Source organism: Carcharodon carcharias (genome assembly GCF_017639515.1).
Source record: "Carcharodon carcharias isolate sCarCar2 chromosome 35 unlocalized genomic scaffold, sCarCar2.pri SUPER_35_unloc_8, whole genome shotgun sequence".
Lineage (NCBI taxonomy): Eukaryota > Metazoa > Chordata > Chondrichthyes > Lamniformes > Lamnidae > Carcharodon > Carcharodon carcharias.
The window spans coordinates 922,603-936,254 of NW_024470724.1; the positions used below are offsets into that span (position 1 = coordinate 922,603).

Genomic DNA, 13,652 nt, shown 5'->3' on the forward strand with positions numbered 1-13,652 from the left:
GAGAGAGAGGGAGTGTGTGTGTGTGTGTGGGAGAGATGGTATGTATGTGTGTGTGTGTGTGTGAGAGAGAGAGGGGGGAGTGTGTGTCTGTGTGAGAGAGAGGGTATGTATGTGTGTGTGTGTGTGTGTGTGTGTGTGAGAAGGGGAGTGCAGTGTTTGTGAGAGAGAGGGGGTGTGTGAGTGTGTGTGTGTGAGAAGGGGAGTGTGTGTGTGTGTGTGTGAGAGAGGGGGAGTGTGTGTGTGTGAGAGAGGGAGTATGTGTGTGTGTGAGAGGGGGGAGTGTGTGTATGTGTGAGAGATAGTATGTGTGTGTGAGAAGGGGAGTGTCTGTGTGTGTGTGTGAGAGAGGGGAGTATGTGTGTGTGTTTGTGAGAAGGGGAGTGTGTGTGTGTGTGTGTGTGTGGGAGAGAGGGAGTGTGTGTGTGTGTGTGTATGAGGGGGGAGTGTGTGTGTGAGGGGGGCGAGTGTATGTGTGTGTGTGTGTGGGAGAGAGGGAGTGTGTGTGTGTGTGAGGGGGGAGTGTGTGTGGGAGCGAGGGGAGTGTGTGTGTGTGTGTGTGAGGGGGGTAGTGTGTGTGGGAGAGAGGGGAGTGTGTGTGTGTCTGTGTGTGAGAGGGGGACTGTGTGTGTGTGTGAGAAGGGGATTGTGTGTGTGTGTGTGTGTGTGAGAGGGGCCAGTGTATGTGTGTGTGTGTGTGTGTGTGTGTGGGAGAGAGGGAGTGTGTGTGTGTGTGTGTGTATGCGCGAGAGAGGGTGTGTGAGTGTGTGTGTGTGTGTATGTGAGGGGGAATGTCTGTGTATGTGTGTGTGTGAGAGAGAGGGGAGTGTGTGTATGTGTGGGAGAAAGGGAGTGTGTCAAGGAGTGTGTGTGTGTGTGTGTGTGTGTGGGAGAGAGGGAGTGTGTGTGTGTGTGTGTGAGAAGGGGAGTGTGTGTGTGTGTGTGTGGCAGAGAGGGTGTTTGTGTGTGTGTGTGAGAGGGAATGCGTGTGTGTCTGTATGTGGGAAAGAGTGTGTGTGTGTGTGTGGGAGAGAGGGAGTGTGTGTGTGTGGGAGAGAGGGTATGTGTGTGTGTGCATGTGAGAAGGGGAGTGTGTGTGTGTGAGAGGGGGGAGTGTGTGTGTGAGTGTGAGGGGGCATGTGTGTGTATGTGTGTCTGTGAGAGGGGGTAGTGTGTGTTTGGGAGAGAGGGAGTGTGTGTGTGTGTGACAAGGGGAGTGTGTGTGTGTGTGTGTGTGTGAAGGGGAGTGTGTGGGAGGAGGGGAGTGTTTGTGTGTGTGTGTGAGAGAGAGGGAGTGTGTGTGTGTGGGTGTGTGTGTAAGAAGGGGGGTGTGTGTTTGTGTGTGTGTGCGTGAGGGGGGAGTGTATGTGGGAGAGAGGGGAGTGTGTGTGTGTGTGTGTGAGAGGGGGAGTATGTGTGTGTGTGTGAGAGGGGCGAGTGTATGTGTGTGTGTGTGGGAGAGAGGAAGTGTGTGTGTGTGTGTGTGGCAGAAAGAGTGTTTGTGTGTGTGTGTGAGAGGGAATGTGTGTGTGTGTGTATGTGGGAGAGAGAGTGTTTGTGTGTGTGTGTGAGAGGGAGTGTGTGTGTGTGTGTTTGTGTGTGTGGGAGAGAGGGAGTGTGTGTGTGTGTGTGTGTGTGTGGGAGAGAGGGAGTGTGTGTGTGTGTGGGAGAGAGAGTGTATGTGTATGTGAGTGTGTGTGAGAAGGGGAGTGGGTGTGCATGTGTTTGTGTATGAGAAGTGGAGTGTGTGTGTGCATTTGTGTGTGAGGGGGGGAGTGTGTGTATGTGTGGGAGAGAGTGTGTGTGTGTGTGTATGTGAGAAGGGGAGTGTGTGTTTGTGTGTGAGAGGGGGGAGTGTGTGTATGTGTGGGAGAGAGTGTGTGTGTGTGTGTGTGTATGTGAGAAGGGGAGTGTGTGTATGTGTGTGTGGGAGAGAGGGAGTGTGTGTGTGTGTGTGTGTGTGTGTGTGTGAGAGGGGGGAGTGTGTGTGTGTGTGTGAGAGAGTGTATGTGTGTGTGTGTGTGTGTGTGTGGGAGGGGGGTGTGTGTGTGAGAGGGGGGAGTGTGTATGTGTGTGTGTGGGAGAGAGGGAGTGTGTGTGTGTGTGTGTGTGTGTGGGAGAGAGGGAGTGTGTGTGGGAGAGTGTGTGTGTGTGTGTGTGTGTGTGTGTGTGAGAAGGGGAGTGTGTGTGTGTGTGTTTGTGTGACAGAGAGAGGGGGGTACGTATGTGTGTGTGTGAGAGACAGAGGAGAGTTGTGTGCGCGTGTGCATGCATGGGCTTGTGTGTGTGGGAGAGAGGGAGTGTGTGTGTGTGTGCGCGTGTGTGTGTGTGTGTTTGTGTGTCTGTGTGTGTGAGTGTGTGTGCATGTCAGAGATAGAAAGGGGGAGAATGTGTTTGTGTTTATGTGAGAGAAATGGAGGGTGTGTGTAAGACAGAGAGATAGGGGAGAGTGTATTTGTGTGTGTGTGTGTTTGAGAAACATAGAAACAGAGCAAATAGGAACAGGGATAGGCCATTCTGCCCTTCGAGCCTGCTGCCCCATTCAATATGATGATGGCTGATCCTCTATCTCAATGCTGTACCCCTGCTCTCTCCCCCAGACCCCTTGATGCCTTTGGAGTCCGGAAATCTATCCATTTGCTTCTTAAGTATACTCAGTGACTTGGCCTCTACAGCTCCTGTGCTCGAGAATCCCACAGGTTCACCACCCTCAGAGTGAAGACATTTCTCCTCATCTCAGTCCTAAATGGTCCACCCCGTATCCTGAGACTGAGACCCCTTGTTCTAGACGCGCCCCCCCACTCAGCGAGAGGAAATATCATCCCTGAATCCAGTCTGCCCATCCCTGTCAGAGCTTTAGACGTTTCAATGAGATCTCCTCTCCTCCTCCTGAACTCCAGTGAATCCAGGGCCTAGTCAGCCCAATCTCTCCTCATCCGACAATCCTGCATCCCAGGAATCAGTCTGGTGAACCTTCACTGCTCTCCCTCTATAGCAAGTATATCCTTTCTTATGTAAGGAGACCAAAACTGCACACAAATCTCCAGGTGTGGTCTCACCAAGGCCCTGTACAGCTGCAGTAAGACATCCTCGCTCCTGTACTCAAGTCCTCTCACAATGAAGGCCAACATACCATTTGCCTTCCTAACTGCTTGCTGCACCTGTATGTTTGCTTTCAGTGACTGGTGTACAAGGACACCCAGGTCCCTTTGTACACCAACATTTCTCAATCTATCGCCGTTTAAATAACACTCTGCCATCCTGTTTCTCCTACCAACCTGGATAACTTCACACTTATCTATGTTATACTGCATCTGCCATGTATTTGCCCACTCACTCACCCTGTCTAAATCACCTTGAAGCCTCTTAACACCCCCCTCATCGCTCACATTCCCACCTAGTTTTGTGTCATCAGCAAATTTGGAAATGTTACATTTGGTTCCCTTATCCAAATCATTGATATATATTGTGAATAGCTGGGGCCCGAGCACCGATCCCTGTGGTACCCCACTAGTCACCACCTGCCACTCCGAAAAAGACCCATTTATTCCTACTCTCTGTTTCCTGTCTGCTAACCAATTCTCAATCCATGCCAAAATATGACCCCCAATCCCATGTACTTGAACTTTACACTAAGCTCTTGTGTGGGACTTTATCAAAAGCTTTCTGAAAATCCAAATGCACCACATCGACTGGTTCTCCCTTATCTATCCTGCTAGTTACATCCTCAAAAATATTCCGGTGGGTTTGTCAAACACGATTTCCCTTCATAAATCCATGTTGATCTTGTCTAATCCGTTGATATTTTTAAGTGTCCTCTTACCACATCCTTTCTAACAAACTCTACCGTTTGCCCTCTTACTGATGTTAGGCTAACTTGTCTGTAATTCACTGTTTACTCCCTCCCTCCTGTTTTAAACAGTGGGGTTACATTTGACACCCTCCAATCTGCGGGGACTGTCCCAGAATTGACAGAGTTTTGGAAGATGACAACCAATGCATCCACTATTTCCATGGCCAGCTCCTTTAGTAGTCTGGGATGTAGATTATGGGCCCTGGGGATTAATTGGTGTTCAGTCCCATTAATTTCTCCAGTACTATTGTTTCAGTAATGCTAATTTCCTTCAATTCCTCCTTCTCACTAGAGCCTCGGTTTCCTAGAATTTCTGGCAAGTTATGTGTGTCTTCCTCTGTGGAGAGAGACCAAAGCTGTTGTTTAATTGCTCTGCCAATTCCTTGTTTCGTATTTCGGACTGTAAGGGACCTACATTTGTCTTCACTAATCCATTTCTTTAACATACTTATAGAAGCTTTTATAGACCTCTTGTGTGTTCCTTGCAAATTTGCTCGCATAATCTAATTTCCCCTCTTAATCAATCTCTTGGTCCTCCTTCGCTGAATTCTGAACTGCTCCCAACCTTGTTACATTTTCCCAGAGTCCCTGGAGAGAGTGAAGGGGGGGAGTGAATGTGTCTGTGTGTGTTTGCTTGTGTGAGAGAGACGGGAATGAGTGTGAGTGTGTGTGTGTGTGAGTATTTACAGGGGGTCCCGGGGAGTGTGTCAGTATTTACTGGAGGTTCCCGGGGAGTGTGTCAGTATTTACAGGGGGGTCCCCGGTGAGTGTGTCTGCATTTACAGGGGGTCCCCGTGGAGCGTGTCAGTTTTTACAGGGAGTCCCCGGGGAGTGTGTCAGTATTTACAGGGGGTCCCTGGGGAGTGTGTCAGTATTTACACAGGGTTCCCGGGGAATGTGTCAGTATTTACAGGGAGTCCCCGGGGAGTGTGTCAATATTTACAGGGGGTCCCTGGGGAGTGTGTCAGTATTTACACAGGGTCCCCGGGGAATGTGTCAGTATTTACAGGGGGTTCCCGGGTAATGTGTCAGTATTTACACAGGGTCCCCGGGGAGTGTATCAGCATTTACAGGGGGTCCCCGGGGAGTGTGTCAGTATTTACAGGGGGGTACCCGGGGAGTGTGTCAGTATTTACAGGGGGTCCCCGGGGAGTGTGTCAGTATTTACAGGGTGTCCCCACGGATTGTGTCAGCATTTAAAGGGGATCCCCGGAGAGTTTGTCAGTATTTACAAGGGAATCCCTGGGGAGAGTGTCAGTATTTACAGGGGGGTTCCCGGGGAGTGTGTCTGTATTTACAGGGGGTCCCTGGGGAGTGTGTCAGTATTTACAGGGGGTCCCCGGGGAGTGTGTCAGTATTTACAGGGGGATCCCCGTGGAGTGTGTCAGTATTTACATGGGGGTCCCTGGGGAGTGTGTCAGTATATACAAGGGAATCCCTGGGGAGAGTGTAAGTATCTGCAGGGGGATCTCTGGGGAGTGTGTCAGTATTTACAGGGGGGTTCCAGGGGTGTGTGTCAGTATTTACAGGGGCGTCATCGGGGAGTGTGTCAGTATTTACAGGGGGATCCCCGGGGAGTGTGTCAGTATTTACAGGGGGATCCCCGGGGAGTGTGTCTGTATTTACAGGGTGTCCCCGGGGAGTGTGTCAGTATTTATAGGGGGATCCCCGGGGAATGTGTCAGTATATATAGGGGGATCCCCGGGGAGTGTGTCAGTATTTACAGGGGGGGTCCCCGGGGAGTGTGTCAGTATTTACAGGGGGGTCCCCAGGGACTGTGTCAGTATTTACAGGGGGGTCCCCGGGGAGTGTGTCAGTATTTACAGGGGGGTCCCCAGGGACTGTGTCAGTATTTACAGGGGGATCCCCGGGGAGTGTTTCTGTATTTACAGGGTGTCCCCGGGGAATGTGTCAGTACTTATAGGGGGATCCCCGGGGAGTGTGTCTGTACATACAGGGTGTCCCCAGGGAGTGTGTCAGTATTTACAGGGGGTCCCTGGGGAGTGTGTCAGTATTTACAGGGGTTCCCCGGGGCGTGTGTCAGTATTTATAGGGGTTCCCGGGGAGTGTGTCAGTACTTACAGGGAGTCCTCGGGGATTGTGTCAGTCTTTACAGGGGGTCCCCGGGGAGTGTGTCAGTATTTACAGGGGGTTCCTGGGGAGTGTGTCAGTATTTACAGATTGTCCCCGGGGAGTGTGTCAGTATTTACAGGGGGTGGCTCCGGGGAGTGTGTCAGTATTCACAGGGGGATCCCCGGGGAGTGTGTCAGTATTGTCAGGCTGTGCTAAGGAATGTGTCTGTATTGAGACATTTAAGCACACAAACAGTTTGAATGGTTCTGGAATTAAGCTCCGTGCCCACAGGAAGGAAGGTTATTGCCTCCTGAGCATACACAGCTCTGGCTCACCTCTGATTCATTGACCACAGGAATGTTTTTGAGGGCTATGAGTGTCGTGCTGAAGGTTTCTGAACTCTTTCCATAGTGTAAACAGGGCTGATCGGATTTAAACCAATTTGTGTATCAGGATGTAAGGACAAATGGTTTAACTGGCAAACACACATCCCGCTCTGTTCCCATAGCCCTGTATCAATCCCCAAACTAATCCCACTGCCCTACTCTCAACCCATAGCCCTGTATCAATCCCCAAACTAATCCCACAGCCCACCTCTCTCCCTATAGCCCAGGATGAATCTCCAATCTAATCCCACGGCCCCGCTCTCTCCCAATAGCCCTGTATCAATCCCAAACTAATCCCACTGCCCTACTCTCTACCCATAGTCCTATATCAATCCTAAACTGATCCCACTGCCCTGCTCTCCCCCCTATAGCCCTGTATCAATCCCCAAACTAATCCCAGTGCCCCCTGCTCTCCCTATTGCCCTGTATCAACCCCCAAACTTATCCCACTGCCCCACATCTAAATGCCCATGACGTACCTTTCCTAGGAGTTTTCGATGGGGACAGTGTAGAGGGAGCTTTACTCTGTATCCAAACCCGTGCTGTACCTGTCCTGGGAGTGTTTCATGGGGCAGTGTATAGTGAGCTTTACTCTGTATCTAACCCCGTGCTGTACCTGTCCTGGGAGTGTTTGATGGGGACAGTGTAGAGGGAGCTTTACTCTGTATCTAACCCCGTGCTGTACCTGTCCTGGGAGTGTTTGGAAAATCACTAATGTAACCCACCTGTTTAAGAAGGGAGTGAGGCAAAAGATGGGAAATTAAAGGCTGATTAGCCTGACCTCGGTTGTTGGTAAGATTTTAGAGTCCATTACTAAGGCTGAGATTTCAGAATACTTGGAAGTGCATGGTAAAATCGGGCAAAGTCAGCATGGTTTCATCAAGGGGAGGTCATGCCTGACAAATCTGTTAGAATTCTTTGAGGAGGTAATGAGCAGGTTAGACAAAGGAGAGCCAATGGATGTTATCTACTTGGACTTCCAGAAGGCCTTTGACAAGGTGCCGCACAGGAGGCTGCTCAGTAAGATAAGAGCCCATGGTGTTAGAGGCAAGGTACTAGCATGGATAGAAGATTGGCTGTCTGGAAGGAGGCAGAGAGTAGGGATAAGGGGGTCCTTCTCAGGATGGCAGCCGATGACTAGTGGAGTTCTGCAGGGGTCAGTGTTGGGACCACAACTTGTCACTTTATACATTAATGATCTAGATGAAGGAACTGAGGGCATCCTGGCTAAGTTTGCAGATGATACAAAGATAGGTGGAGGGACAGGTAGTATTGAGGAGGCGGGGAGGCTGCAGAAGGATTTGGACAGGTTAGGAGAATGGGCAAAGAAGTGGCAGATGGAATACAACCTGGGGAAGTGTGAGGTCATGCACTTTGGTAGGAAGAATAGAGGCATAGACTATTTTCTAAATGGGGAGAGAATTCAGAAATCTGGAGTGCAAAGGGACTTGGGAGTCCTAGTCCAGGATTCTCTTAATGTTAACTTGCAGGTTGAGTCGGTAGTTAGGAAGGTAAATGCAATGTTGGCATTTACTTCGAGAGGACTAGAATATAAAAGCAGGGATGTGCTGCTGAGGCTTTATAAGACTCTGGTCAGACCACATTTAGAATATTGTGAGCAATTTTGGGCCCCGTATCTCAGGAAGGATGTTCTGGCCCTAGAGAGGGTCCAGAGGAGGTTCATGAGAACGATCCCAGGAATGAAAGGCTTAACATATGAGGAACGTTTGAGGACTCTGGGTCTATACTCGATGGAGTTTAGAAGGATGAGGGGGGATCTGATTGAAACTTACAGAATACTGAAAGGCCTGGATAGAGTGGACGGGGGGAAGATGTTTCCATTAGTAGGAGAGACTAGGACCCGAGGGCACAGCCTCAGTGTAAAGGGAAGACCTTTTAGAACAGAGATGAGGAGAAACTTCTTTAGCCAGAGAGTGGTGAATCTATGGAATTCATTGCCACAGAAGGCTGTGGAGGCCAGGTCATTGAGTGTATTTAAGACCGAGATAGATAGGTTCTTGATTGGTAAGGGGGTCAAAGGTTACAGGGAGAAGGCGGGAGAACGGGGTTGAGAAACTTATCAGCCATGATTGAATGGCAGAGCAGACTTGATGGGCCGAATGGCCTAATTTCTGCTCCTATGTCTTATGGTCTTATGGGTGTGTTTGATGGGGACAGTGTGGAGGGAGCTTTACTCTGTATCTAACCCCGTGCTGTTCCTGTCCTGAGAGTGTTTGATTAAGTTTGATAGCTGTGAGTTAATTGTGTGAAGGAGATTGTCTGACTGTCCGATTGCGTGTGACACGTGCAGAATGTTTGTTGTGTTCCGCACAGACGTGTTTTACACCCACTGGTGTTCGCTGCTTGAATCCACCCCGCTCCCTTGCTGGGTCTCGCTCGGAACTCCATGGAATTAACTGCAGTTGGAGAGAAAATGATGGCGGTCGACGAATTGTCACCTTTGACCTCCTCATTCCGCCTCACCTCTTGACCGCTGCATGATGGGGGGGGTGCGGGTCAAGGGGGTCAGGCTAAGCTGGTAGTGGGGGTGTTAGTGTGTGTATTTGGTGGGTGTGGGCGGGGGAGTGTGTGGGGTGTGGTCGAGTGGGTGGGTGGGTGGTTGCTGACTGTGGGGTGAGTTCTCCCCGTGTCCTGAGACCTGATGTTTAACCCCGAGAGAGACAGAGAGAGAGGGAGGGAGGGAGAAAAAGCGAAATCCCAGCCCACAACCCTTCACCTGTCTCGTTGGTGTCTGTGGGATCATGCTGTGCAGGAAATGGCCACCCTCGCTGGCCAGCATGGTCCAAGAATGGTCCAGAGTGGAGGGCAAGTCTGCCCTCCAACCCAACCCCACCCCCACCACCCCAAGATGACAGTGTGGCGATTGCCTTGAATGGGGGCAAGAATCTGTGGAGGACCTGGGGCCTGTGTGACCCTTGACCCCCCCCCCCCCCACCCCCACCGCCACTGCAGGAGGCCCCAACAGCCACAGGAGAGGCTAACCTTCAGTGAGGGAACCTGGGGAGCCGGGGTCGTTTGGTCAGTCACTTTTCCAATGGCTCTTGGCCTAGGTTTGTGTCTGGAGGTGTCGAAAGATACAAAATGGAGGGAGCCTGAGGCCTTAGGCATATCCTTGGGACCCCAGTGCGCTTCAAAAATCCCCGAAAGGTTGTGAAATAATGATTCCCCCTCCCCCCGCCCCCCCCGGCTCCCACCCTCATCCCGGGAATATTGAGCTGGAGTGGGTTTGGAAGTTCGTGGGGAGAGACGGGAGTGCTGTAAACACCATTGAAGGATGAGGTCTAGATTCCAATCTCTCTCTCTCTCTCTCTCTCTCTCCGTTACCAGGCCGCTGGCCGTTCCACTCGGCTGCTGCGCTGGGCTGATCCCCTTCCACGTCCCTTAGCGGCGCCCACGCCACCGCCGGATGTCGCAGTCTGAGGAAGTCCTCGTCCGTTGCCCAGGACCCGAGTCCCAGACAGACTCTGGGAAAGAAGCCGCCCGGAACGGTGAGTGCCCCTGCCTTCGTCTATAAGCAGGCCGATCCGACTGGCCGAGTTGGTGCTCGGGTGGCAGGTCAGACAGGGCCGCGGGTGAGGGGTGGGGGCGGAATGAAGATATCCCACTTGGAATACCGTGCACAGTTCTGGACTCCATGACACACTGGGAATACTGTACACAGTTCCGGTCTCCGTCACACACTGGGAATACTGTACGCAGTTCCGGTCTCCGTATCCCACTGGGAATACCGTGCACAGTTCCAGTCTCCGTATCCCACTTGGAATACTGTGCTCAGTTCCAGTCTCCGTATCCCACTGGGAATACTGTACACAGTTCCGGTCTCCTTATCCCACTTGGAATACTGTGCACAGTTCCCCTCTCCGTATCCCACTTGGAATACCGTGCACAGTTCCGGTTTCCATATATTGAGGCACTAGAGAAGGTGTAAAAAAGATTCATGTTCCACACCCCACCTGCCCAATATCACACATCCCAGAGCGGGCATAGGCTGGGGGGGATATTTAAAAGACTGGAACTGTGCACAGTATTCCAGGTGGGATACGGAGACCGGAACTGTGCACAGTATTCCAGGTGGGATACGGAGACCGGAACTGTGCACAGTATTCCAGGTGGGATACGGAGACCGGAACTGTGCACAGTATTCCTGGTGTGTTACGGAGACCGGAACTCTGCACGGTATTCCCAGTGTGTTACGGAGACCGGAAGTGTGCACAGTATTCCCGGCGTGTTACGGAGACCAGAAGTGGGCACAGTATTCCCAGTGTGTCACAGAGGCCGGAACTCTGCACGGTATTCCCAGTGTGTTACAGAGGCCGGAACTCTGCACAATATTTGAAGTGTGATAGGGAGACCGGAACTCTGCACAGTATTCCAAGTGGGATATGGAGACTGGAATTATGCACAATATTCCAAGTGGGATAGGGAGACCAGAACTGTGCACAGTATTCCAAGTGGGATACAGAGATCGGAACAGTGCACAGTATTCCAAGTGGGATATGTAGACCGGAATCTTGCGCGGTATTCGAAGTGGGATACGGAGACTGGAACTGTGCATGGTATTCCAAGTGGGATACGGAGACCGGAACTGTGCACAGTATTTCAAGTGGGATATGGAGACTGGAATCGTGCATGGTATTGATTGGCTGGCAGCTCTCTGAGGTGGGACTCCCTCCCGAGAGGGGGGGGCAGTGGGAAACCCATCCCCAGGCAATTAAGCCACGCCGGGGAGTCACACAGCTGCTGGGGAGGCAACATTGGCGGGGATGCTTTCTCCATTGATTCTTTGGTTGACCGGAAGGGAAAGTCCATCTTAAATATCCTGGCCTTGGTTTCCTTAGGCAGGCCTGGTTCCACCCAAAATGCCCGCTCCCTGTTCTGATGTGAGTCATATCTTACCAATGGCCAGAACGTACACGGAAGTGAAGCTCCTTCTCACCACATCTCCCATCACCGACATAATGCGCATCCTGACAGTTTAATTGGTAAATGGCTCGATGTCTCCTTGTCTGGATGTATAAAGATGTCAGGTGATTTCCTAGGCATGCCAGGCAGACGGTGCAATGTATCTCCACTAGCCACCGCTGAGCACATGATGGTAGTTCTGGAAGTTTCTGATCAGTTTAAAAATGGATGAAGGCTAACATGACTACCCCCTGGAATGTAACACTCCTTGCATTGTATGAGCCTCCCAGACGTCTGCACCAGCCAGCGCTGGACAAAGGCAGAGCTATTTGTGACTCCTCCTCTCCAATGTTGTGCTAATGGTTCTGCAGTTACCCGCTCAACACACAATGGGTTTAACAAGGGGGCCTCGTTAGCTGAATAGCTCGACCCGAAACCCACCCTGTCACATGACCGAAACTTGAGCTGTTTGAATTGCTTTAATTGTGCAGATTTTGGGTTTTACCTTCAGTTGCTGTTTAACCTTGGCAGAGAAGCAGGGCTCCAAGCTAGCAGCCTGCCTCTGTTTGCCATTTACTACTTCACAGGTAGCAACTGAAAGAGCTCTGCCCAGGTTTAACTTGACTGGCCCTCAACATCCTGGGGGTTACCATTGACCAGAAACTGAACTGGACCCAGCCATATAAATACTGTGGCTACAACAGCAGGTCAGAGGCTGGGAATCCTGCAGAGAGTAACTCACCTCCTGACTCCCCAAAGCCTGTCCACCATCTACAAGGCACAAGTCAGGAGTGTGATGGGATACTCCCCACTTGCCTGGATGAGTGCAGCTCCCACAACACTCAAGAAGCTCGACACCATCCTGGACAAAGCAGCCCCCTGCTCGATCGACACCCCATCCACAAACATTCACTCCCTCCACCACCGACGCACAGGGGCAGCAGTGTGTGTACCATCTACAAGATGCACTGCAGCAACTCGCCAAGGCTCCTTCGACAGCGCCGCCCAAACCCACGGCCTCTACCACCTAGAAGGACAAGGGCAGCAGACACATGGGGAACACCACCACCTGCAAGTTCCCCTCTGAGCCCCTCACCATCCCGACTTGGAAATATATCGGCCGTTCCTTCACTGTCACTGGGTCAGAATCCTGGAACTCCCTCCCTAACAGTACGGTGGGTGTACCTACACCACACGGGACAAAATCCTGGAACTCCCTCCCTAACAGCACGGTGGGTGTACCTACACCACACGGGACAAAATCCTGCAACTCCCTCCCTAACAGCACGGTGGGTGTACCTACACCACACGGGACAAAATCCTGGAACTCCCTCCCTAACAGCACGGTGGGTATACCTACACCACAGGGACAAAATCCTGGAACTCCCTCCCTAACAGCACAGTGGGTGTGCCTACACCACACGGACAAAATCCTGGAACTCCCTCCCTAACAGCACGGTGGGTGTACCTACACCACACGGGGACAAAATCCTGGAACTCCCTCCCTAACAGCACGGTGGGTGTACCTACACCACACGGACAAAATCCTGGAACTCCCTCCCTAACAGCCCGGTGGGTGTACCTACACCACACGGGGACTGCAGCGGCTCAAGAAGGCGGCTCACCCACCACCTTCTCAAGGGGGCAATTAGGGATGGGCAATAAATGCTGGGCCCAGCCAGCGACCCCCACATCCCGTGAACGAATGAAAAACAAATAAAAAGATCACTCCAAAACTGAAGAGTTGAGGAAGCCATGTCACCGCTTATAAAGGGAGAATTCAAAAATCAAAAACCCCTTTCTGTTTACAGAAGGGGTAATAAGAGGCAAAATTAGGGCTGTTTTAAACTAAACCCCCCCACCCCCTGGTCCGTGACACAACTTCAAGTAGCTTCCGACATTACACAGGACGCTGATGAGGCCACATCTGGAGCACTGTGCAGAGTATTGGTCTCCTTATTTAAAGAATGATGTCAACGTGTTAGAAGCATGCGTTCACCAGACTAGTACCAGGAATGGGTGGGTTGTCTTATGAGGGAAGGTCGGACAGGTTAGGCTTGTATCCGCTGGAGTTTAGAAGAGTGAGAGGCGACTTGATCGAAACCCTTAAGATCCTGAGGGGTCTTGGACAGGGTGGATATGGAGAGGATGCTTCACCTCGTGGGAGAATCTAGAACGAGGATGGGGGGGGGGTGGGGGGTCACAGTTTAAACACAAGGGGTCACCCATTTCAGATGGAGATGAGAATCTTTTCTCTCTGTGGGTTGTGAATCTTTGGAACTCTCCCTCAACAGGCGGTGGGAGCAGAGGCTTTGGATACTTCTAAGGCCGAGCGAGAGAGATCCTTGATTAACAAGGGGGGGGTGAAAAGTTATCGGGGCTGAAAGGTTATTGGGGGGGTGAAAGGTTATCGGGGGTGG

The 13,652-nt window shown here is 51.5% G+C and overlaps 1 protein-coding gene across 3 annotated transcripts in view; it reads left to right on the forward strand.

Moving 5' to 3' along the window:
* The window catches only part of LOC121274283 (myoD family inhibitor-like), a 220,221-nt gene that overhangs the window by 97,309 nt on the left and 109,260 nt on the right, over window positions 1-13,652 (forward strand). For all 3 annotated transcript variants that reach the window (XM_041181509.1, XM_041181510.1, XM_041181511.1), the window contains exon 2: window positions 9,658-9,818. In XM_041181509.1, the coding sequence (XP_041037443.1) occupies window positions 9,737-9,818 (82 nt within the window). In that variant the 5' untranslated portion in view covers window positions 9,658-9,736. The remainder of the gene's footprint in view (window positions 1-9,657; window positions 9,819-13,652) is intronic.